This window comes from Phyllostomus hastatus, unplaced genomic scaffold, assembly GCF_019186645.2.
Source record: "Phyllostomus hastatus isolate PE091 unplaced genomic scaffold, TTU_PhHast_1.1 phas_contig_40, whole genome shotgun sequence".
Taxonomy (NCBI): Eukaryota; Metazoa; Chordata; class Mammalia; order Chiroptera; family Phyllostomidae; genus Phyllostomus; species Phyllostomus hastatus.
In genome coordinates, this window is record NW_025333872.1 from 50,763,965 (window position 1) to 50,789,358 (window position 25,394).

A 25,394-nucleotide genomic window follows, 5' to 3' on the forward strand; every position below is an offset into this window, starting at 1 on the left:
CATCTAAACTAAATTCATTTTCCAAGTCTATGGAATTAAATTTGCTTATTAAGGAGGGCAAAAAGCAAACAGTGCTATTGCCAAGCAAAGTACTTTCAATTACTACATTTTTGATTTGTGATTTTAAAAGAATGTGGAATTAATCCAGTCCTCATCACCTACAGTATCGTCTGGTTCCAAAAAGCACCGTTTAACCAACTTTCTAATGTCAAACTAGCATTTCTACTGAGTGCGTGGTGTGTCAACTCTTCCAAAGTAAATAACTCCTGAGGACCCCTAAAATCACAAGAATTTCAACCACAAAAAGAAGAAGGGAAAAAAACCAATGACAACTGCGGGCACAAAAGAGTTCTTCATAAAGGAAGGTTTCAACCTTTCAACTTTCACAAACATTATACAGAACCTGCTTTCTTCTCCAGCCGCACACCAGGCCACGTGATCAGCCTGCAGAGCCACATGATTATTGTTTCTAGAAAGAATAAAGCTCAAACGCGCCTGCCGAGGCCGCCTAGCCAGCCGGGTCCGCGGCCGCACCGCAAGGCGAGCTCCTCACCCGGGGATGCTGTCATACAACGGCGCGCGCGCGGGGCCTGGGCGCAGGCCAAGACTTGCAGCATTAGCTCAGGTTCCTTTGCTTTATGGAGGTTCAAGTCAGATCCTCTTGGTCACCTAAATCCCCTTTGTGGTTCAGGGGGAAAATCACTCTCTCAGAACTCTTAACTTTGATTGGAGACTCTGGTTAAAATTAAGAACTTCAAACCCAGATTTCAAAAAGTGAAACAGATGTCCTGTTTGTTATCCATAAACGGCTCCGTACGGCAGACCCTTTCCTCTCTCTCTCTTTTTTTCTTTCTGCCGCATTAAGTTTTATTTAATGCAGAGTTCGCTTAAAAGGTTAAAAGAGAGAGAGTAGAAAGCAAATATGGACTGTGGATGGAAAAACTCCTAAATCTTTCTCTAGAATATAACGAAGGAAGCTTCTTCATAAAGATGAAAGTGCTCAAGCTTCCGCCTCCCAACGCAGGCATCACTAGTGTGGAAACAGGCGTCCCCAGGGCACCCTAGTCTCGCAGAACCCAGCGGTGGGTGCCCACCGCGTGCACACTCGTGGAGACTAGGGTCGCTAGAAGTAAGAGAAGGGGCCCCAGATTTGCACTCACGTAAGAACATAGTTGACGCTGACGATACAGTGGGGCCTGGACGAGCGGCTGTTGTGCACGATGGTCGCATAGCTCTGCACCCATACCCAGCCGCCGTGTTTCGCCAGGAACCTGTAGTACTTGGTGGTCACCTGTCCCTTCACCAGCACTGATGGAGAAACAAAAGGCAGCTGGTGGCGCAAGAGCCCGTTTCTGATCGACCCCAAATGCTACCCCTGGCAGTGAGTATGGGTCCCCTGTGGGTCCTAAATAAAGTGCAGCAAGCAGGAGGCAGCGACAACACGCACCTTCCCAAACGCACGGATTATCCTCTTAATTTGCTTCGAGTCCTCGGTGTCCCCGGTCCCTCACGATTGGCAAAGAGGGGAACACTTAGAGTTGGGGGATTCCACCCCCTCCCCCATTCGATTTTCTAACTAGGTGAGGTAGATCTGGGCAGCTCACTCTCTGGCTCACCTTCCCTATCCCGGTAGATTAAGCTCAAAGCAGAGCAATATCAAAAGCCAAGCCAGTGATACGGATCAATGAGCGTGAGCCTAGTGGGCTAGCCTCGGTTTTTCTACTCTTCTTTAGTAAAGTTTGTGGGGCAGGGGGCAGAGGAGGGCAGCATATCAATAGGAGAATAAAACCCCTCCCTGGAGAATTTCACTCAGAAACTCAGAAATTCCCCCTCCACCATGTGAGACCATGGATGTCCGTGTTCGAACAGCCACTCAAAGGACCTCACCAACCACCAATACGGGCTCCCAACTGTTTTTTGGCTAGGGACTTAAATCACGACCTTTCCCCTCCCCCACCCTGGAAGGGGCTGTGCGGGTGCCGCAGGGTAGCGCCTTACGCAGGTGGTGGGCGCAGCGCAGGTGGAAGGTGTCGCAACCGTGCACGTGGTGGTACAGGGTCTTCTCTATCAAGTCCTGAGGTTCATAGCCCGTCAGCTCCGCCACTCTGCAGAGAGCAATCCCCGCGGGATGAGCGCGGGGTGTGGGGGCGTGCCCCACCCCACACAGTCACCAGAGATCTGGGTGCCTCCTCACTTCGCAGGGCCCGATCAGTCACCTCACGTGCAAAAATGGGCTCCTAAGGTCGAGGAGGAGCTCTCAGCCACCGACCGAGCAGGGCCACCCTCTCGCTAGGGATGATTCTTCCCCTCCTCCCTTTCCCCCTGCCCGCGCCCGCCACCCACCTGGAGTCCAGGAAGATGAGCTTCATATCCAGGCTGGCACGGAACATGAACATGTTGCTGTGCAGCTTGATCTCCGTGACGGCGCTGGGCGGCAGCGAGTGGCCCACAGCCACCAGGCCCACGTTTTGGTAGCAGCCGTCGAAGGGGGACATGTCCAGGCTGTACTGGCGGATCTTCAGGTAGCCGCTGCAATGAATGACCTGCGGCGGAGAGTGACAGGGCCAGACTCAGCCACTCAGTCAGGAAACTACCCAAAAAGGTAGCAAACTGATTAAAACCTTGAGATTCAACTAGGCCATAAATGCCATGTGGGCCACGCCCCCCACTCTCAAGTGTCCAACGTTACCGACGCTCTAAGGTGTCTCAAGGAAATGACTGTGCTGCCTCATTGAACTTACTTGGGGACTTGCAAAAATGCAGAGGCCTTGGCCCTGCGACCCTAAGGCACCAGAATCTCGAAGCTGCGCCCTGGAACCCCCATGTTGAATCTCATTAAACAGGAAAACCATGGATTTGACTAAAGCCCCGGTTCTTAACTTCTCTGGGAGGTCAGAATCTGCCACCACGAGTAAAATCTGAATCCACCGGAGCGACCAACCATTTCAGACGTTTGATACATCCCTAAAGCCTATTATCGGCCCTAGATTTAAGAGCCCCAGCGGCCCGTCAGTGTCCGGGCCCAGTAAGACTGTCTTAAAAACATACTTCTAGGTGTTTACGAAGTTCAATGACCCTCGTGACGCACCCTCCTCCGGCAGTTGGTCCAAGCGTGCGGGGAAACGCTGTCCCGGCCACAAGAAAGTCCCTTCCATGTATCAAGTGCCTCTTGTCCTGTCCCCTACTCCCACACCTGGCCAAGAGGCCTCGACCGCCAGGGGGCATGCATCTTCCCCCTCAGCCACTCACCTTGTAGCCGCCGCAGGTGAGGCCCGCGTTCCTCTTGGCCAAGACGCACTTCATCCTCAGGAAGAAGGAGCGCTCGATCTCGTACTCTGGGAGAAAGGAGCGGAGGGAGGCACAGGACGTGAGACAGGCGGCGTAGTGCCAGGGTCCCTGCCTTGGCTAACTGGGAAAAAGTCAAAAGCGGACTGTAATGGGCCCGACTGTGTCGCAGGCACACCTCTGCCTTACCCTGGACAAAGTGAGAGTGGTAGGGCTGATGAGCCGTGAGCACCGCTGTCATCTCGTCGTGGTCGGCCGGGTGGATGTATTCGTAAATGCTATTCCCGGTCAGTTCTACCTGTAAAGAGGACGGTATCACTGTCTCCGAGTGGTGGATGCCACATGGGGGGACAGGAAGGCTGGGGCAGGGAATCCACAGGCTTGTGAGGACAGGAGCCAGAACACTAGAGTCAGCCCCGAGTTCTAATTCCAGTTTTGCAGTTGCAGCCTATCTAAGCCTCAGTTTCCTTATATATGAAAGGAAATAATAATAGTAGTAGCTCCCTGTCAATATACTGGTAAGGATATCACAACATATCTATGTAACCCATCTCCCACGTTGTTTGGCCTCTGGTAGGTACTCAAAAAGGTAGTCATTGTTTAGGCTTGAAGTGGAAGCTAAAGGTCAAGGGAAGTGGAGAAAGAGAGAGATCTAGCCCTCCTGCCAGCTGCGATGTTTCCAGTGCCAGGAATGCACATATAAAACCTTTGGGAAAGCCTTCACTCCCTTCACCTCCTGCCTCCAGCTCTGGTTGTAAACATTGAAGGCCAGAGGTGTGGACCACTCACCTACCTGAGAAAGACCCAGATGGACTGAGGCTGTCTCCGAGATGTACATGATCTTCCCATCTGGAGCTACCACAAAGATGAAACCATCCAGGGTCTGGGGAGATAGAAACAGAGTTGAATGGAGAGGCCTCTGGGACATTGGGACAAATAGGACTATAGGGCACAGAAGTTAGAGATGCCCAGAAGGAAGTACAGAGAGATGGAATAGAGAGGACCAGGTGGGAAATAGGGCATAAAAAAATCAGCCACAAGAGTCTCTCTTTTGTTTTTTGCTTTTTTCCAAATTTGTAAGATCTGGGAAATGCAGCATACTGGAAGAGACCCAGAGGAAGTGATGGACAAGGTTACTGCCCTCCAAGATTCAGGATTTACCAAAATAGACAAAACAGCCATCTCAGGAACATATACACTCAGATATTGTTCAGGTGGTGGGGGTACACAGCCTGCTATAAGAGAGGAGTTAAGTTCTTGGGGTGATGATCACTGAAAGAACCAGAGATTTCCTCTGTCAGTCTTGGAGGACTCCACAGTGATGGCATCTTTTAATGGAAAGAGTACTAGCAGGGTTTGGGAAATAGCAGGCATTGGGTGATGTGGAAGAGCTGGCACTCTGAAAAGCTGTAGACAGAAGGCAGCTGGCCAGTGGCTCTGAAAAGAGTCTGGGAGAGGGGGATTTAGGAGATGAGAGGCTTTCCAGGCAGCAAGTCCATAAAGTAGTGTTATAGTGTGACATTTGTGTGTTTACATTGATGCATCAAACTGACAGACTCTCCAGAAAGGCAAAGCCTAGACTTTCACTGTCTCCTTATTTCTGTGAATGAGGCTTTGATCCAAGTAGTGGAGATATTAGGATGAGTCAGATCCTACTCTCATGGAGCTGGAACTTCAGTAGAGGCCTAAAGAGAAATATAATGATCACACAGATGAATAGATAGTGCTGTGGTGTTGGAGGCCCAGAAACTGAGTAGCCAGAGGCCTGGAGAAGAATCAGAGGCCTTAGAGAGATGCTGTTTGAGCAGAGCCTTGAAGAGGAAGCTTGAACTGGAGTAGGGAGGAAGGGCATCCTAGGCAGAAGGATTGATGTGGCAAAGGCAGGAATTGGGGATGGGATGGGGAGAGGAGGGTGAATCTGGGTGATGATTTGGGTGAACCAGAGATAGGACCGAGGGAGTAACCAGTGCTGAATTTTTGGGGAGTTCGAGATGTCAATCTGATAATTTAGAGATGCCCCTGTATGCATCAGGGTTCCAATGGAGGTTTCTAATCAAGGAAATAGAATACTTAGATGTTTGTTTTGTTTTGTTTTGTTTCTGGCAGAATTCGGACTGTAACCTATAGGAGGAAAGAGTAGCGATGAGGAGATCAGAAGCAGAGTCCAAGTCGAAGGTGGTTCTAAGGCTACAGAATTTATAGTGGCAGAAAGAAAAGCTGAGACTGACTTCAGCATTACTGAATAGAGGGTAACACCATTAACCAAGACTGGAAATTTAGAGAAGCATGTTGAGTTTTTGTAACTGGAAGTCTGGAAGAGGACAATAATGGATTCTTGACCTTAAACTTCAGGTGTATGCAGATTTCCACTTGGATATGTCCAGTTGGCAGTAGCAAATAAAGATCTGGAGCTTAGAAGGGGTGTTTAGGCTGAAGGAACGAGCTAGAGGCATGCAAATATGGGGAAGGAATTGAGGTGATAATGTTGGCTGAGATCACTCAGGAGGCCTTGAAGCCTGTGAGATGAGAAACAGAGCTGGAACCTTGGGAAAAATGCCAGCCAACATTTACAACCAGACAGTGATGGGAAAACCAGAAGAGTAAGAAAAGGGGGAGAAAAGAACCCAGGCAAGCATGCTACTTTTGAAAATGAAGGGGAGGAAGAATGTCAAGTAAGAAATGTTGCCTCCATCAAGCCCAGATGTCACCTTGTCAGTGAGGTCCCCTGCCATGCAAACACAGCCCTACTTCTTATTTTTCTCCACAGCGCCTACACCACCTGTTATACTACACAGTGTACCTACTTGGGCTTGCAAGGCTGCTCTCCTGAGAATGTAAACTCCATGAAGGCAGGGCTTTCTGTCTGACACATAGTTGGCCCTCCTATATTTGTGGAATTAATGAGGTCAAGTGGGATAAGAGATGAGCGTATTATGCTGCATATCAAAAAGTGGTGGAGCTTATGCAGACCCTATGCAGAGGTGCCTGGACAGTAGAGGTATAGGAGTGGAGCAGGGTGAGTGATTGAAATTGAGAGTGTAATTAAGTCCTGGAGAAGTTTGGGATAAGGAGATGAAGCTAGGGCAAGAGCCAAAAGGGGTGATAGACTGTTTGGAGTTTCTTCTCTTGTTTGTATTGATGAGAGAAATTAACTGGTAATATGGCAAGGTTGGGTAAGGGGTCAGTTGTTGTGAGACAACTGTTCAGGCCTTCCCCATGATGCCTGCTTAGGTTTGAGGCACCTATACCAGAAGTTCGCCTAAAAATGGCACATAGAGTTTTACTATTTTAAATATTTGCTAGAAGACTAAAATGGTCAATTTAAAGCTAGGCAATATAAAGTGGTGCACACCACAAACATTGGCTAAACTCATTGCCTCGGGAGGAATAGGAGGGCTGGAGGGTCTGTCTGTGCAAGGCCTGTACTGGCGGCCTATGGTGAGGGTCTGAGGGGCCACAGAAAGGGAGGAGAGAGCCCAGGAACTACAGGGAGGGGATGAAACGAGTTGCAGGCGCAGCTGGATCCGGAATGTGTGGCCTTAAAGCATTGACTGGCATTTCTACCAGATTCCCCTTATTTCCTGTGTAAATCCTTCATTTCAGACGGTTTTGCAGCCAGGACACGGCAGCTTGGCCTGGGGGCGCTCACGCTCCCTGAGCCCAGTGGTGTCAAATGGCACCCCCTCCCTGGGTTCAGCAGTCCAGACTGGGACCTTGCAGGGCTCCCTTTCAAACCCAACCTGTGGATTGTCGCCTTGCCTCCCTCTCCTCTCTAGGGGCACCACCTGCCCCAGCGAGGTTAACAGCTAAACCTTTTAACTCTGGAAAAATTGTAGAGGCTGCAGAAGGGCCACTTCCGGGCAGAATCCCATTTTTCTGGGAAACAAGAAGCCAAGCTCGGGGCAGGGTGGGGCGGGGGACCAGTCACTGGGACCCTCAAAGCATATGCGCCCCCGGGAGGCCTGCCCCAGTACCTGAAGCAGATGTGAGCCCAGCTCTCGGCCTACGTTGTCCAGGGGGCTGGTGCGACTCGAGTGGCCCCACGCCTCTCCGAGCCCTGTGGAAACACAGAGACACACTTTAGCAATGGGACTTCGACTCTGCTGGCAGTTTGAGACTAGTCTCGCACACATAACGGATATCATCAGGGCTCCCCCAAATCCCTGACCCAGACAAGGAGGAAGAGGGGAAGGTAAATTTCAGCCCTGCCCTCTCAACTTCTAAAGGATTGGACAGAAGTCAGACTCCCTCTCCCAGAAGGGCCTAGGCTTCTTTAGGGAGAGCAGGGCCTAGATGAGTATCCCCCTGGCAGGACTTCAAGTGGCCAAGTTTGGGGACAGCCTTGCCCGGAGGAAGCCCACTGCACTGCACCCCAGCAAAAGACTATTGCACAGGTTCACTAGTATCCTTAAAGAGGTGAGGGACACTATTTCTCACTCAAGTTGCATCATCATTCTTATCACAAGGCCGAGGGTGTCCATACAACTAACCAATGTCACTGCAGGCCCAGAGTAGCCTGAGGCAGTAGGCCAAGTCCAGCTTGCCCCTGGTGGGCTCTCTGATTGGCTGCAGGGCTCTCCAGCCATTTTCCTTCCCTAGGCCTCTGCCTGTAATCCCCTTGGGAAAAATCCATTTGCTTGCAGATGACTTCCAGCATCAACATACCCTGGCAATTCTTCTTCCTCTGCCTTTTCCCTCCTAGCCCCACCCTTACACATCCTAATCTCAACTCTCATGTCACTTCCCAAAAAACAGCACAGGTTTTCTTTGAAGTCAGCTATTTGAAGGTTCTAACACTGTTTGAGCAATATTTTCATGACCTTCTGGATACAGAGAATTATTCACTTTCTCTACTTTCCAGGTATCACGTTAACAAAGGCAACCTCTTCCTTTCCTTCATGCTTTTACGTTAAGCTCTCTCCAGGCTTTGCCACAAACCATTTTTCCAGTGATGCTTAAAAAATAAAATTCTTAGGATGCCTGTGGCTGAATTTTTAAAAATTAACATGGAGACACTATAGACCTATTTGCAGAAAGAAAATGAAAAACAAGATAGAAGAAATTTGCCCAGACCAAGATTAAACGTTTTATGGGTAATATCTTTTAACAGTGTTGCTGCTGAAATGAATTTAACTAGGAAAACTCTTTTTATGTTTACACTATTAAACAAGATTTAACATGACCAAAAAAGAGGGGACGATTTACTGATTTAGTGGGGTACATGGCAAATCACTATGAAGTACATTATGACAAATATACTCTCACTCTAATATGGGGTTGTGGGTACATCTTTCAGAATAAAACATGGAGTTAGACTCCTAAATGTGTTGACCAGGATTTGCTTCCTGAACAAACCATCCAAACCCTGGTAACAAGCAACCGTGAGCACCCCTTAAGCTCAAATCGGGTCTTTCTGGATGTTTGCACATCTAAATAAATCTAACGATTTCCCCACTGCTCTGCAAACACTGATGCTCCCCACCGGCGCTGGGACTCCTCTGAACCCTTTCTTCAACCCCTCCTGCCTGTTTAGCCCGCCCCGGTTTCCCTTCCCAGAGTGACTCCACTACCCTAATCCCTATGGTCCTACTGGACCAAATCGGAGGGCCACCTTCACAACAGCCTGTACACGTTCCTTGCATTGTCACCTTCTCGTCGCTCCTCCCATCTCGGCCTAACTGTCCCCCATGGTTTCTGGCACGACGTCTTCATTTCCTCATTCCCGCTCACAGATACCGCCCCCCCCCCCCGCCCCGCCCCAGAAGTGGCGGGTAGGGTTGGCTAGGGAGATTGAAATGTGGAAAGGGGAAAGGATCCTGCTGGGAGAGCCTGGGATGCCCTGGGCCCAGCGGACGCTTGAAAGCCCGAAGCGTCACGGGGACCCCGGGGCCTGGTGGCCGGGACCCTGGGTCTGGGGCACTCTGCCGCAAAGGGCTGGCCGAGGTCGCGCCGCTTCTGGAATCAGGTCTTCCGCTGCTCCCCAAACGGCGCAATGCGTGCACTTGAGACCAACAGTTGTATTTATTCTAAAATTATGAGGGTCCCCTAAAGCGTCTGGAACATGCCCGGGATCAGCCTCCCGACCCGAATCATCTTAAAATCCCGCAAGATGCGCTGGGGTTAAGTATTGGTTCCGAACTCCCGGCGCCCGCCCCGACTGTTTTGTGGTCTCAGGTTGCGGCCTCATTAGTACGAGCCTACCGGGGAAAATAAGACCACTCCGCAGGTTAATAAACAGCCGGCCCGGGCAGGTTAACAGGGGCCTCCCTCGCCCTCTCCTGCCCCACCCCCCACCTTTTAAGGAACCTTTCGCTTTCACGGAGTGTTGCCTTCTCTTTACGTTCCCGGTCCGTCGAAACTTCCGTCACTCGGTTAAATCCGGGTTAATGTGTTACAAGGGACCGGCTGCTCCCATCTACCTGCCGGGCTTCCCTGATCTAATGCTAGGCCTGAGCTCGCCCTTCAGCCTGCCCAGGACACCTTCTGAAACCAGGTCACGGGTTCTGCCTTCCAAAACCGGGGAGTGGACCCAGAGACCCCTCTCCCCGGACCCCCTCTCTTGCTGCCTGCGGTGACGCGCTCCCGCACCCAATTTCAGATGGCAAGGGAGGGTAAGCTGAGATTTCGTTTCTGCACTTGACCTACCGCAGAAAATTCGCAAATCCTTTGATTGTCTGTTTAAAATGAGGAGGAAACCAGCTCCCTTTGCGGCAGGATTACAGTGGGAACAAGATCTGAAGATTTTCTTGTAATTCGGTGAGGCCGAGGGAACGGGGTTTTGCAAAGGAAAAAAAAAAGGAGCTCTCTCAGGGAGGCGATGGCTAAATCGGGTTTTAGACAAAAGGATTTTCCCCAGCTAAAGTGGCCGAAGACAAAGGAAAACATAATCTATTTTGGAAGATTTCCAAGATATGCTACATTAACCTTAGCAGATAAATTTTGCTTCTCCCCTCCCCCCTCCCCCTAAAGTCTGGTTTATCATATTTACATAAGTAGTATTACAAGGAATGTATCTATTATGGATCTAAAGGGCTAGCTCACATTTCATGTGAAAACCCCGCGAAGTTTCACTGTTGCTTTACCCTCAGTGCGCGGTGGAGACATTTCCATTTAAATACCCCCTGACCCAAGGATTACCTCAATGGACTGACTGCACGGGTTTTGTAATTTCCTGAAAATGAGATTTCGATTTATAAAACAAGAAACCAATTAGTAACCAAATGAGGCGAAGTAGATCCACTAAAATTGACCTAATCCCACAGGCACGATTTAGGCCCGTTCTTGGCGAATGAATGATGAGCCCCGGTCTAGTGTGAGCTCAAAGCACCATCCAGCTGTGTTATTGCAAGTAGCAAAAATAAATTGATCGAGCTTTTCCTTCGGAATGAATTTCATACCCTTGACAAAATAAAGATAACAAGCCCGGCATCATCACCTCCTTCGCCTAGACAGGAAGAGGGGGAAGAGAAGAGTTTCTTCTACCTTTTTCCCCCTTTTGATAAACAAACATGATATCGCACTAGAACTGTGTCCTGCTTTAAGTCGTTCCCGAAAAACCTCCATCTCTACAATAATCGTTATATGCCCGTTAGGCAATATGTCGAAGGCTGGAGGAGTTGTCCGGATCTGATTGCGGCTTGGTAACTGAGGCAGGAAGAGCCCCTCCGAGACCGCGCTCCTAACTTCGGGTTCCCGAGGTATTTGTCTTAGCCACCTGGGGTTTCGCCACGGCCTACGCGTCCTCCCCGAGTGTTCAGAGTGCTCCCTGTTCAAGCATTTCCCTGGGCCCAGCAACTAAGCAAACTTAGGGCTCCGGGAGCCTCAGTGGCTGGATTCTCTGGAAGAGAGGGAGGGAGATTGGGCGCCCTTAGCCAAGACGCAAATCCAGGAGTCGTCTTTTCGTAAGGAGGCTGCTTCGCGCACCTAGGCACACCCAGCCCCACCTCTGGCGCGGGGACCTGCCCCACTCATGGCCCTGGAGGGCCACCTGGAGGGTATGGCTGACCTTCCGAAGGCGTCAGTGGCTTGCGCCCGGCCACGCTCGGTCCTGCTCAGCAGCCTGGGCCCCCAGTGTGTTTGCCTGCACTGGGCAGTGGCAGTGTGTGCTCTGCCTTCCCCCAGTCTGCCTCAGGCATCCACACCCACGCCTGGGGAGTCCACTAAAGCTAGTGTAAACCCGAGGTGGAGACTCTCTGCGCTCTTGCCGGGCTTCCCGGTCCGGATCCAGCCTGCGGGACAAGCTGGCTGTCTGAGCCCCGAGCCCGCCGCTGAAGAGTTCGAACTGCAGGGACGAAGGACAGGGGAGCGGTTCAGCCAGGTCCTAACTAAACCGTGGGGCAGAAATGCACGTAGAGTAACACCGGTGCCCTGTGTGGCGGCTGAAAAGGGTCAAATGGTGTCACTAGGACTCTGGGCCTCCTAATGTGGCCGGGTGGGGAGAGGGCACCATCTTACAACAGCCTCTGGTGAGGCCGACAGGGCTGCCCCGCGGGCCTGGCGTCTCCCATAGGTTCTGGTTAGCCACAGGGGGCTCCGACGGCTGTGCAAGGGCCCTTTTGGGCGCGATCTCGGTTTAAAGTTTAGACGGCGGCGGGTCCTTGGGGCAGTAGACCGGACAGCATGAGGACAGCCGATGCATGCTGCAGGCGCTCGGAGGCGACCTCGAACCCTGGAAAGGCAGAGATAAGGTCCCTTACGGACGCCTCGAGCCAGAGCAAACTCGGTTGCAGCCACTGGAATGAAGGCGGGCCGCGTCATGGGGAGATATGGGGTCACCTCTAGAGCCCACAACCGGCCTGCCGCTACACGTGTTTCTCCTCGTTGCTTCTGCTGTGCGGGAGGCGAGGCAGAGGCTTAGACAAGGTCGCTGTCCCTGGTTTTGTCCGAGCCACCGAAGTCCAGCGACTCCCTGCAGGTTTGCCCCGCAGTTCTCAGGCACCCCTTTAGTCCTTTCTGATTAGCAGACCCATTGCTAAATAGTTGAAGGTACTTCTCACCTCCACAAAAATTTAAATTCTGTAGATCAGAGACTGACAATGAGTGGACAGCAAAAACCCTAACATAGTAGCTGGGTCTAAACATTCTCTTGAGCAATACCTGGGCGGACAGAGAGTGATATGTGGCAAGACTCGGTAGGCCTGACTATATCTACATTTGTGTGTGTGGAAGCTCGAAGCTGCCAAGATTACCCAGAACTGAAAAGCAACTCCCTAGAAATCACACTTGCTCTCTGGAAAGTTGTCCTGATTTTAGCTTCAGATACCCTGATTGCATCCTATTTAAAAGCACCCGCCATAGCTTATGATACCCTGTTTATGTTTTTTTTTGTTATTGCTTTTATTAGTGATCTTCCATTTAAAGAAAAAAAAAGTATTTTTTTATTGAGCTGATCTACAATTTCTAGCACATAAATCTGCCTTGCAAATGCCCTGCATGGAGTTTAGTTCTGCACTCTACATTTTAAGTCAACATCAAAACTGGAATTAAACAGAGAAAACCAGCATGGAGCATAAACTGTGCTTAAAGGCTTTTAAATGAGAAAAACTTATGTAAGAAAATAAACATGGAAACCTAATGCTCAATCATTTCCCCAAGCAGTAAGAAAAACAGCCTTAAATCACCCATCCACGTGGGAAATGGGGCCTCTTTTTCTCTTTCAGTTCTCTGCCTCAAAAAAAAAAAAAAGAAAAGAAAAGAAAAGGTGATTAAGGATTTCAATCTTGAGTTCAATCTTGAGGTGAATATTATGGAAAGAGTCTGTGGAGGTGTGTTTAACTGTCCTTGTCTTTCCAGACTATCTTGCACAGTTACTAATTCCAATTCTGTAATTATTTTTATTTTCCCAAGACATCTTGAGGATGAAATGGTAGTGTGATGTTACCAGGATTCTGAAAGGCTATAGGTTTGTAAATGTGTCTGATCCTTTCAAAGTTTATTCTGTAAGCCACTACACCCCCAGCCAAAACTGTATCATCTCTGGACTACAAATATATAGTTTAGTTGAGTTAGTCTTATTTTGCACACAAATAAGGTCACATCATCCTTTTATTATTCTGTCTTTCGGTCTTTGATAATACCAGAGATACTTTTCTAGATGCCTCAATTTTTTTCTCTTTGCAAGACCATTTCAGAATAGGATACATTGCCAGTTGGGAGAAATGCAGTTTTAATGATTTTGCAGTAATATTCCCTGAGGTTTTTTTTTACTGTAAAATCTCCAATCTAATGTTTTATTCTTAACAATTCCAGGCATCCATATCCCATTCTTCCTCTCTCTCTTTCTGTCTTTAATTTTTCCCTCAACAGCTCAATTTTATCTATTCAGATAAGTAAGAGCTGAAGTTTTCCCCCAGACAAGGAATGTACTAGACCCTGGTGGGAAGGACGTATTCAGCAATTGGAAAGGGGTTAACAATATTTTAGGATTTAAACCATTTTCCAAATACAAATATGGAAGGATTTCTGTTCATTTAAGCCTTTTGGCATTAAGGGTATGATAGGCTAAATATATGTGCACAAAAACAACAGAGTCATACAGTTATTGTTACGCCTATGTCAACAGAATTATAATTATTTTAGACTGTATACCTTACAAAATCCATGTTACATGTGAAAGAAGGCTTACCATTATGAAACAACTATCTCCTATCCTTAAAATAAAATCTTATTGAAGACCTACTACGTGCTAGGATGGTGTTAAGGTATGTAAAAATGAACTTCATTTTCAAACAAATTATTTTCATTTTTTATCACACACAAAAGACCATCTCCATGTAAAGTACTCAGTTTCCCCCATTGCCATGGACCCAGTCTTGTCCACCCCTGCCTTCAGTCCGTAGCTGAATCCAAATTTGGCACCCTCTGCAGGTTATGTGTGGTTCTTCGCTTGTGATTATTTCACTCCTTAAAAACTGTTGGGGTGTCTGTTTGTTGCTGTTGTTTAATGTTTTTAAGGCATGTGTTTGAGTTTTGAATTTTTGAAGTTCTCCTCAAAATTAAAACCTCATCCCGAGCAGCCAGCTGTTCGGATGACCCTGTCTAACTCACCGTGTGCAGGCTGCGGGGTGAGTTATGAGCTCAACAGTAGCCTGAGAAATAAATGATGTGCCCAGAGTTCACACATCGTCCATCCCCTCCTCCCCATAAACTCACACTCACCCGCTGAAGGGAGAGCGGGGAGGAGGAGCCCAGGGCCCAGGGCTCCGGAGGAAGGTGAGGGGCGCTGCAGAAAGCACAGTCATCAGTTAAGGTAGCCACAGGGGACCGTGCTGGCCACCAACCGGACTCCAGCGGGAGCCTTCATCAGCGCTCTCTTTAAAATACCAAGAAGTTGGCTAAAACTATTTATTTATCATGCGATTTATAAGCTGAGTTAATATTTAAATAAGAAAGCTTGCTCTCTTAAAAACAAAAACAAAACAAAACCCAGCCCTGATCCTCTCCCTGCATCCCGCCTGTCCAGGGTCTGCACAACACAGATGAGCGCCCTGGCCCATCGACTCCCCCGGAGCCCAGGTCCCTCTCTGTGCCCACCCAGGAGTGCAGACCTGCTATCCTCTTCCTCCCACGATTACTTGCAGCCCCACAAGCAGCACCATATGCTTCTTCTGATCAAACAGAGAGCGACGTTGGCACTGATAATTGACGAGACCCGCTAGAAATCACGCAGAAAGGGAGCCCACTGAGACCGCAAGGGCTGACAAATCACTGCTAATAATCCTGTTAGGAACAGCGCGACCAGCGGAGTTCGCAATAGCTTTATTTTTATAAAGTAGGCGCTGACAGTATAAAAGACAACGAGATCTCCTTTTTAAACATAAGGCAGTGCAGCATCACAGTAATTTTCCCACCAACAATTCTCAGCAGAGTTTGAATAGGAAATACGGTTTTTAATACAGAAGTCCTCCTCCTTCCCTCCACCCCTCTCTCTCTCTAACTTTTCAGGCACTTTAGGTTTTGATTCCTTTCCCTCTGTAGTTTCCAGGGTCAGATGAGACTGTGCAAAGAACTGCTTTAAGATAAAATGACTGTAACACTACTGACAGTTTGAAGGTAAAACTGAGCTATAATTTGAAAGTTTTCCTTTAGTGCCCCTGACTAATTTGGGGGCATGTTTTGCAAGATTATAATTCAGATAGTAACTTTTAGTCAAGATCAAGCAAAATGAAAGTCCAACCCAAATAATGACTATTTCCTTCCCCCTATTTCCTTAGAAGAAAACAAACCCTAAACATCCAAAAGCAACAATAATATAAACCTCTCTGGGCCAAATAAGAAGTTCTAGTTTGTAAACAAACTGGGTTCTTTCTCTTAGATTTTTGTTTATTTGGTATCTTCCCCTTTGCATTTTCAAAAGCCTTCCCTCAAAAACAACATATCTAAAATATATATTTTAGATCTGTTCATGCTATTTGAATGTCGGTAAAGGAAAGAATGGAGAAGGCAGAAGTGTCTTTTTCACAGTGAGTATAAATTTTTTTTTAATACAGGAGAGTGTTTTGTGAAGGCTATGCTGTTCTCACACAGAGAATCTTCATAATATAAATACACATTTAAAATTGTGTCAACAGCTCAGATATTCTAACTTTTAGTCTTTCTAAGACAATTTTCCCAGGACTCATTTGCCAACCTACCACCTAGAGGATATTTTCTAAGTAGGCTAGCCAAATAAATTCAATCTTATGTTTTAAGGGACTAGCCTATTATCTCAGAGATACTATCAAACCCAGAGCTGCAAATCACATACCCCAGAGTTGGTTTCAGAATCTGTGAATATCTCAAAGAGTCAGAATAAAGCTGCTATCAGCAGTCAGGAGACTGGGTAAATTCAGGACATACTTGTCTATGAATATACTTTCTCCTCATTTACAGGATTATAAACATACAGAGAAATTATTATCCAGTTTCTTTAGCTTCATGTGCACTGGTCTATCTATACATAGCAGAAATATAAGAATTTGGCAGTGTTCCTGCTTTCCACCAGATACAATTCTAACGAGAAGAATAAAAAAAAAGAGTCATGTTTGGATTAGTAGTACTTTCGACTGAGCCCAGTATCTGAAGTGTTGACAAAAGCAGCGTTGGGCTGCTTCCCAACCAAACATATCTGATGGACTGAAGAGAAAGTATTAATGGGGATGCAGAAAGAGCCAAGAAAAGGCAACAGGATTTCTAAGTTCAGAGAGGTCCTCAGTCAAGCAGCCACGCTAAACTTCCCTTTGCAGAGAGTGTGTGAAAGTATGAATGTACTTCTCCTCCCAGCGGTATAGGTCCACACACTGGCTGGCACGTCCTCTACCCCTTCTGTCTTTGAAATTCCATCTGGGCAAAGTCACTTACCTTCTGGGAACACTACTCTCATTTTGAGATAGCTGGTCGTGAGTCTGATTATGGATGCTTTGTCCAGCTGCGAAGTGATAGCCGAGGGCAAAGGCAGTAATTTAGCCAGTTCATAAAATTCACTGTTTTCCTTCTCCCTCCTAGTCCGGGCAGCATTTTTGGACTTCTCTTTCATTGTGTCTCGTTCCCCCTTTCTTCTTACAACACAAACTCCACAGATTCATTCAAAACCAAAATAAACTTTCACTTAGAGATCATATTTCGCAAAAATATAAAGCATACTTTCCATGAAAAGACTAAAGTCTTTGCTTCGGTGTATTAGTGGTGGTAAAAGACCAACGCGGCGAACAGAAACTATTTTCTTTAAAAATACGGATGCAAATATAGGAAAGTTGCTAATCCAGGGCAATCTGGGCAATCCTGGCAGTCTCTAGATATCAAATGCCGGCGGGACCCCCGAGGAGCCAGCCTTTTCCTCTGTTCCGCGCTGCGAACCCCGGTGCTCGGAAAATCGACATAATCCCCGACGTTCGCTCTTCACTTCCGCGGCATTTGAGACGGCTCCAAGTCCCTGTGCAGAGAACTGGAAAGCCGGACGACACTCTCTCAGGCCACTGTGAAGACAACAGCATCAGAGCGTAAGAGATCTGCGGCTCCGCAATCACTCCTGCCCTCGCCCGAATTCCGGAAAGGGCCTCGGCGCGCCTCAGCTTTCCTCGGCGTTTTTGTTTGTTTTTTTAAAATATGGAGAAATCAGCAGAGGTACTGAGCCCCTTGCAAACAATGCTTGTTCGCATTCCCTCACCCAGGTCAGCCACATATTCCAGCCCCCTGGGAAGTTGCCTAAACAGCACAACCACAATTTTGAAGAGCCTTGGGAGACCCTCGGCCGCCGGCGCCCGCGCCGGAGCCAGGTCCAGGCGCTCGTCCTGGGGAAGCAGGTTTCCGCAAATCCGAACCTCTACAGCTCTGGGGCGGCCTTTCAGTAACCCTGCTTTGGCAGATCTGGAACTTGGCTACCTTTCCAACTTGGATCTTAAGTCTCAGGGACTCCTCAGAAAGTGGCACTTACACATCAAGTCCCTCGGGTCTCCCGAGGCGACCCAGCGTTCTCCTTGCCCAGCAGGGGCGGCAACACGCCGGGCAAGGCAGCGCTAGGTTAACAGGTGGCACATTCACAACAGCCCCTCGCAGGCACCCGGGGCTAGGGTGGGGGTGGCGGTGGGAGGCGGTCCGGCCTCTCTCCCTCAGCCGTAGAGTTTTGGGTGCCACTGAGCGGGCGCAGGGCGTCTTCCGCTTCACCTACCTTCAGTCCCCGCTGGCGGCAACGGGTGCGGAGGCGCCCGCCTCGTAATTGGACTCATGTCTAAGGTCCGACTAAGCAACTCCGCGGGCCTCTCCGCTTCCCACCGGCAGAGAGGAGCAGAGAGCGCCCTGGCTCCCTTTTCTCTCTCGGTCATGAACTGGGGGGGGGTGCGTGGGAGAAGAAGGGGGATGCAGGCTTGGGACGGGTGAGGTAGTTTTAGAATCCTCCTCCTGGGTAGTTGCTAGTGTAATTCCTAATTGGAAGCCGAAAACGCCCCCCTGTAACTTCTTTATACTGTACAGGGTTTAGCTTCAACTTCACTCCCGGGCTGGCTGTCTCCCGCCCTCCCTGAGTGCCACTCACGCACCTCCTCGCTTCCGATTGGTCCGGTGCGCACAGGGACCCGGCGCTCATTGGCCAACCGGGCTGAACGACGCGAGCACGCCTCGCACGGCTCCCCGCGCGTCCCCGCTCGCGGATCCCAGCCTGGCTGCCCGCGTGGCCGCGGTGCTCCTAGCAAACCCGGGGCCCCGCAGTCTGCGCTGTCCTGCAACCGCGGGTGCCCCAGGCTTCCGGGCCTCGCAGGCGGTGTGCAGGACCCGCGCTCCCTGGGGTCGAGTGGCTAAGCACTCAGCCCGGAGAGCCGGCACCGCAGTGCCGGGGCCACCGCTAGACGCGCGGGCTGCCGCCGGAGGCCGCGGAGGTCAGGCGGTGGGGGGCGGGGGCCCGGGGCTCCGGGCAGCGAGGTAGGGGGCCGCTTAGACTGCGGGAGGGGTTCCCCCGGGAGCGGACCCGGCGGCCGCGCCCTTCGCGCGGGCACGTCGCAGGGCCCACGTCGTGCTGCGCGCCGGTGATGGGTTTTATTTTATCTTTCACATTTGTCTGAATCTAAGGCAACATCGAATTCTTCGCCAGAGGAGATAAATATACCCGTCTTTCAATTAACCCCACAGAGGAGCCCCTTTTTGCCGAAATGGTTGGAGTTTGGGGGCTGATCCGTTCACCGTGGAAGGCTCACCGGTGGAGTTTTCCTCTGAGGAGCAGATAGGGGACAGCAGAGGAAAAGAGGTTACATTTCAGGCCAAAATTGAGTTAGAGATCTCACATATTCCCTTGTTTTAAATGTGAACGAAGACTTTTTGTTGGGCTTTGTTTCACAAAAGTCTAACACCATTATGCCTTACAGAAGGAATGGTTGACGTGAATGAATTTAAAGCATTCACAATTCCCCAACAGGAGCCCTTTAAACAAGCGCTTGTAAGTATTATTGCTGACAAATGTTATCTTAGAGACAGAATTTGATTGCCTCCCCTCTGTCGTGAGGAAAGACAGAGAGAGCAACGGGAAAAAGCCGACTTGTCCCCCAGGACAATTTTTGCTGCTTGCGAATCACTCCCTCAAGACGCGACTCCCTGCTTGTTTTCGGCGCTGCGGTCGCCAGACTCCGCTCCCGGAGGTGCGCCGACGGCCGTGGGTTCAACAGCCGCCGAAGAGCGAGAACGCCAGGGATGTACTCCTCCTCTCCGTGACGGCTCTAATTGCCGCTGAGAAAACGTACACATACTCTGAAGAGGGCTGTGTGCCATTCTGCTGTGGTTCGGGACAACTTTAAGAGTGTTTATTAAAAATTCCAGACATCTGCCACGTCCTTGCTGCCCGATGGCAGTAAGCTTTCAGAACGACAACCGGAGGTTTCTGGGGGCATTTACACATCTGGGAAACACCTGGCAAGAGGAGGTGAATGCTCAATATAGAAAGAAAGGATAAGAAAAAACCCCTAAACATGGAGATTTGTAGGTGTTTCAAAACTTGAATTCAGCTAATAATGGCCTATACTCTAGAGCAGAAGCTGTAGCCAATTAGAGACCTGGTTCTGGGCGGTTTGACCACCAAGCCACGCGCTGTTAAGAGAGCTGAGTAGGAATACACAGAAGTTCTGTGGGTCCCTCACAGACAAGATTCCAGAAAAACTGGGTAAGATGAAGTAACTACCGCATGTAAAGAGGAGGGGTGTGTGTTTGTAGAGGCGAGAGGACCTTCTATGACCCTTGTTTCCTCCATCTCCAGCCCGGACAGATTTTAGTGGCAAATTGGAGCTGCCAGGCAATGCAATGACACTTTAGAGGTAAGAAGTGGCTTTCCAGTCCAACTGTGTTCTAGAAAGGACTTCAGTTAAGTCTGCAGTTGCTTTGAACCCAATCTCTACTTCAAACAACGTGCAGGTGTGTTCGTGCCTTTTCAGGAGTCTGAAACCCTTGCCCACGGCAGGAACTCTCTGGGGGATTAGGCGATGCCGGGATCTGCGTACAGGATGCGTTTCACCTAGAAGAAATGCAGTATTTTGCCCTGAGAAGCAAGACGAGCAAAGCGCGTATGGAAGTCCTCACAGCGAAGGCGGTGTCCTGGGGGCCCAGGCGGTCTGCTCCATCGTCCCAGTGATGCTCAGTTGTTGATGAACCGAGTAGATGTCGTTTAATAAACAAAGTGAATGCACAGCCATGGCCCTCTCGCTAAGTCCTCCGCACACAACTGTCTGAGCTGAGTTTACTCAGAGAGTGAATTAGCATAGCGACGTAACACCTGTTTTTCTAATCTTTGAACTTAGTCTGTAGCCGGAACGAGGCTCCTTCACTGCCCCCGCCCGGTCGCGCAGACCGGCCTCGCGCCCTCCAGGCGGCCCCGCCCTCGAGCCCCGCACACGCTCCTGGCCAGGCAGGGGCGTGAACCGAAACCCAGGGTGCCTCCCAAATGTTCTGACAATTTGTGTTGGACTCTAGCGTGAGAAATTTTAAATAAAAAATCTTGGTACTAAATTTCTTGGAGAATCATACCCACCTCTTTGTCAATATAAGGGGGAGAGCCCCAGAAAAGAAAGAAATGGGCGCAGGCAACCCACCAACAACGGAGCAGGCCGCTCCTTTCTTGCGAGGGTGCCTCTGCCTGCAGCCCTCTGTCCCTCAGACGTGTCTACGCAGCCCCAGAACACCATCCTAATGCGGGAAGAAACCGGAACCGATCTGTAAACACACATCTTGCTCCTCCACTCTTAAACCCTCCTCCGCCCCGCCCCGTCCTCAATGGGGGCGAACAGCCTAGAACGACCGCGACATCTTGCCCATGGGAGTCCCTTGCACCTTCGGAGCGGCTTTGGGTGCTATCCACTTGGACCCTGCCCTCAGCCCTCCCGGACGCCCCATGTGCAGGCACTGAAGGCTGTGTGTTCCGGGAACCCAGAGGAGGGGGTCTCCGAGGGCCGCCTGACCTCTCCCAACATCAGGCAAAGTCCAGACTAGAAAAGCTGAACCCTTGGGTTGTAAAAGGCCAAGAAAACGCGCAGCAGAATTCCGGTGCAAACCGCCAAGCCGCAGCTGGGCCCATTGTGGTGCCGATTCATGCTTAGACACAGACCTCCATCCTGCCTTCTGGTAACTCCTCTCGGCGTCCTGACGATGAGCATCTTATCAAACCGAGCGTGATTTCTGTGCCCCACTCCATCTCCCCTACCCCAGCAACATACTTTTTTCTTTTTTTACAGACTGCTGGGGACGCACACATGCACTTCTACATGCTTACACATGGCATAAACACGATTGTACAAAGTCACAGCCCCAATCAAGAAGAAGGATATATTTATGATCAAGATGCAAAATCCAAACATAGTCATTTAAATATCTCAGTATGTTATATTCAGATGTTCACTCTTTAACCACTGGAAAGGAGAATTTATCTAGGGAAATATTAATGTCTAGGAAAATAGCTAACGATTTTCTTCTTCTATGTACATAAGTGAATCCTGCTCTAGCCCTGTTGTATTACCACATTTACACTTCATGATGTCCAGGCAGAAACAAGAGCCCCTTAAAACTTTGACCCTGGTGGGAAAGGTCTACTAGAAAACAAAGGATAGGATAAACCACCAAAAAAAAAAAGGCAGACGTATTTAATATTTTTTTAAATTACAGTAAAAATTACTTGTTTGGCTAGGATGTTTTGGAAATAAGATATTTTATGCAAAAAAAAAAAACCCAAAACAAAACAGCCCTCTTCTGAGGTACTGCTTTTTAGGCGCCTGACTTACTGACCATGGAAATGTCCAAAAAATCACTTTCAGTGGTTACACATTGGAGAAAAAAGGAAAAAAAATACACCAACATGAAAAATAAGAGTGGTGACTGCAGGTCAGGATGTTACATAGTTTCTCTAAATATTCTGGATTATATTTTCCACCCAGATTTTGATACTGTGATCTAATGTACCTTGAATTCGTTGCTGAGAAACCAAAGTGCTTCTTAAACTGTGCACAGTTGAACTGGAAAATTTCGATGCTGCGCATTCTGAAGACAGAAGCCAATGGGTACCTGCTGCTCCGCGGGCACTTTTTACACTTGTCCTATCCAGAAATTCAGCTAGGAATGGTGTGTGTGTGTGTGTGTGTGTGTGTGTGTGTGTGTGTAATTCCGCAAAGCTGGGCACAGGTGCACAACCGAGGTGTTCAAAAGCTGAAAATCAACGTTGGTTTGAGACTTGGGGTTGAAAGACTCTTGGATTCCTAAGGGCAAATCATGCTCTGGGCATTTCAGGAGCGCACCCCAGCCAGCGGCTCACGAGCGAAGGCGGGGTGACCGGAAGGGGGCGTAGTGGGGTCCTTGGCCTCCAAAAGGGTGAGGGGTATCTCAGAATTGGATTGATCCAAGGGCGTGTGCTTCATTCACTCCCTCCATCTCTGAGAGCCTTTGGATTAGGTTTGTGTAGAGTTAGCCTTTCTCTGAGTCCAATTTAGTACCCCTGATCCAGGTACTCGAGGACTGCGCCGGGAGCTGCCTCTAGGCGTAGTGGGCAAGGCATTCTCATGAGGCGGATCCCTGTAATCCATAAACAGATGACTGCTTGCAGACCTGGCCTAACCTTTGGCTCACCTGAGGAGAAGGGGTGGCCGAGTGCTGCCTTTAAATATGGACCCTCGAGCCCCACTCTGATTAGGAATCGTAAATGCCTGTTGGACTCCGGAGTTGGCATTCAGAAAGGTGTGGGAGGGCCGGGATGGTAAGTGCGCTAGGCAGCTCCAGCTCAGTTAGGAACGAGTGTGAAAGGAGGTCCGGGGGAGGGGCGAAGCTGACACCTCCCACCACGCAGAGAGGGAGGAAGCAGCTTTACTCAGCTAGGGGCGCGGTCCGGCTGAAGTTGCTGAGCCTAAAGGCCAGCAGTCTCCAACAGCTGCCGCCCAGGCCTACTCTCCTGGCGTCACCCCATGATCCCGGGGAAGTACCTTTCCGCTGGCTTGGACCTTGGTACCAAGTGCCTCTGGCGTCTGCGGCACATTTCTGAGTCCCACCTTCGATAGACTGACTGAGGAATCTGCCCTTGAAAATCTGGGCACCAATGCTCTTGGCAGTTCTGTAACTTGAGCTTGCATTGGAATTGCCTGGAGGGCCTGTTAAAACAGGGGTTGCCGTCCCCACTCCCAGAGTTTGCCAGCAGATCTGGGATGGGACTCAATAATTTGCCTTTTAACAAGTTTCTAGGGGATGCTGATGCTGCCAGTCAGGGAACCACACTTAGAAAACCATTGCTTTGGTCTGGTTTTTCAAAGCTTGTCTTGGGTGCAGATTGTCAGGAAGGAAAAAATTTGAAGTGATACTCCTGCTATTGTAGGACCTTGTACATAAGGCATAAAATCATATGACTATCTAGTTGAGGTTAGGGATGAGGCTCTCGGCCGTGACAGGCTGGGGTTTCTGAGGATGGGTCATTCCTGCCTCCTTAGAAAAGATGATGATGGGCCTTGCCATGGAGAGGAGGACCCTGGAACCTAGCCAGGCCACCCTTCCGTGGGGTTTGGCTTCAGAAGGCAGGCAAATGATCCAGGGGCCCTCAGAAGGTTTTAGGGGTCCAGGGTTTCCTGCAAGGCTATAGGGAAGAAAAAGTTTAGAGAGTTGGGTCAACTGACCATGGGTAGGACACATTGGGAGAAGCACTGGTCCTTTTGGCCCTGAGAAGCAGAGAAGCACTGGTTTTCCTTTTGGCCCTGAAACCATTCCCTAATTAATTTTTTAAAGATTTTATATATTTTTAGAGAGAGGGGAAAGGAGGGATAAAGAGAGGGAGAGAAACATCAATGTGTGGTTGCCTCTTGTGCGCCCCCTACTGGGGACCTGACTCACAACCTAGGCATGTGCCCTGACTGGGAAGTCAACTGGAAACCCTTCTGTTCACAGGCCAGCACTCAACCACAAGACCCAGTCCATTCCCTAATTTTACCAAAGTATTTAAACATCAAGAGCCCAAGATGTGTGTGGTGCTGTTGCAGGGGAGCAGCGTGTGGAGGGAGAGGGCGTGCCTTTGCCCATCTGTCCTCTGATGTTTAGACCTTCTGATCTGGACATAATGGAGAGTATGACTGCTGGTTCTTGGGCACTTTTGTCATGTTTTTACGTGCCCCTTCCACCATAAAAATATTAAAAATTATATTTTACAATTATGTTGGTATAAAGATGAGTGTAATTCAGGCTTGGTTCATTATCATAGATTCATTATTCTTTTCAAAAAGGTTTTATTTATGTATTTTTGAGAGAGGGGGGAATGGAGGGAGAAAGAGAGAGAGAAACATCTATTGGTTGTGTTCCATGTGTGCCGCGATCAGGACCGAACTTTGAACCCAGGCATGTGCCCTGTCTGAGCTGGTGACCTTTCACTTTGCAGGTCAACACACAACCACCTGAGCCACAATGGTCAGGGTTACTCATTATTCTTATATTTATTTTTTCTTATGATTGTAAAATAAATTAATATGTTTTATGTGACCTTAAAACTCCCACAGGCCTTAGATGCTGTGCCTACTGTGACAAATGGATAAGTCAGTGGGGCTCCAGGGCCTGTCTGGGAGGACAGAGGTGCCTCTTTCCAGCTGTGGCTCCTCAGCATCTTTAGGAAACCTGGAGAGAGTTTTGGTGAAAGGATACATATCCATAAGTCACAGCTCTTCTCTGGTATGAAGCTGGTTGTGTGCACATCAGTGCTCCCACTGCAGAGCCCTCCCACCCTGCTCTACTTAGGCTGAGGTAATACCCTAAAGCTGGGTGGAAAATCCAAACAGATTAGGTTATCAGCATCATTTCTTATGTTTAAATTTTTTTATCCTCACCTAAGGACATTTTTTTTTCATTGCTTTTAGAGAGAGGGGGAGGGAGAGAGGAAGGGAGAGAGAGAAAATTCTCTCTCACCCATGTGAGAGAGAAACATCAGTCCGTTGCCTCTGTATTTGCCCGGGCCAGGGATCATACACACCCATATGGCAGATCAAATCTGCAATCTAGGTATGTGCTCTGACCGGGAATCAAACCTGCAACCTTTCAGTTATGGGATGACAGTCCAACCAACTGAGTCACACTGGCCACAGCTCATATCACATCTTAAGACCTGTTCTGCTTCACTTTTTAAAAGTTACCTGGATAGCAAATTCTTAAGT

At 49.1% G+C, this 25,394-nt stretch overlaps 1 protein-coding gene across 2 annotated transcripts in view; it reads right to left on the minus strand.

The window, feature by feature from the left end:
* The window catches only part of SIM1 (SIM bHLH transcription factor 1), a 70,428-nt gene extending 52,229 nt beyond the window's left edge, over window positions 1-18,199 (minus strand). The window contains exons 1-9 of one of the 2 annotated variants that reach the window (XM_045844172.1): window positions 17,930-18,199; window positions 16,624-17,237; window positions 7,260-7,342; window positions 4,079-4,168; window positions 3,475-3,583; window positions 3,250-3,335; window positions 2,344-2,543; window positions 1,999-2,105; window positions 1,161-1,308 (exon numbers count right to left, since the gene is read on the minus strand). In XM_045844172.1, coding sequence (XP_045700128.1) covers window positions 1,161-1,308; window positions 1,999-2,105; window positions 2,344-2,543; window positions 3,250-3,335; window positions 3,475-3,583; window positions 4,079-4,168; window positions 7,260-7,342; window positions 16,624-16,798 — 998 coding nt within the window. In that variant the 5' untranslated portion in view covers window positions 16,799-17,237; window positions 17,930-18,199. Of the gene's footprint in view, window positions 1-1,160; window positions 1,309-1,998; window positions 2,106-2,343; window positions 2,544-3,249; window positions 3,336-3,474; window positions 3,584-4,078; window positions 4,169-7,259; window positions 7,343-16,623; window positions 17,238-17,643; window positions 17,783-17,929 lie in introns of those variants that run through there. The other variant, XM_045844173.1, reaches the window with a different exon arrangement.
* Window positions 18,200-25,394: the final 7,195 nt, after the last annotated feature.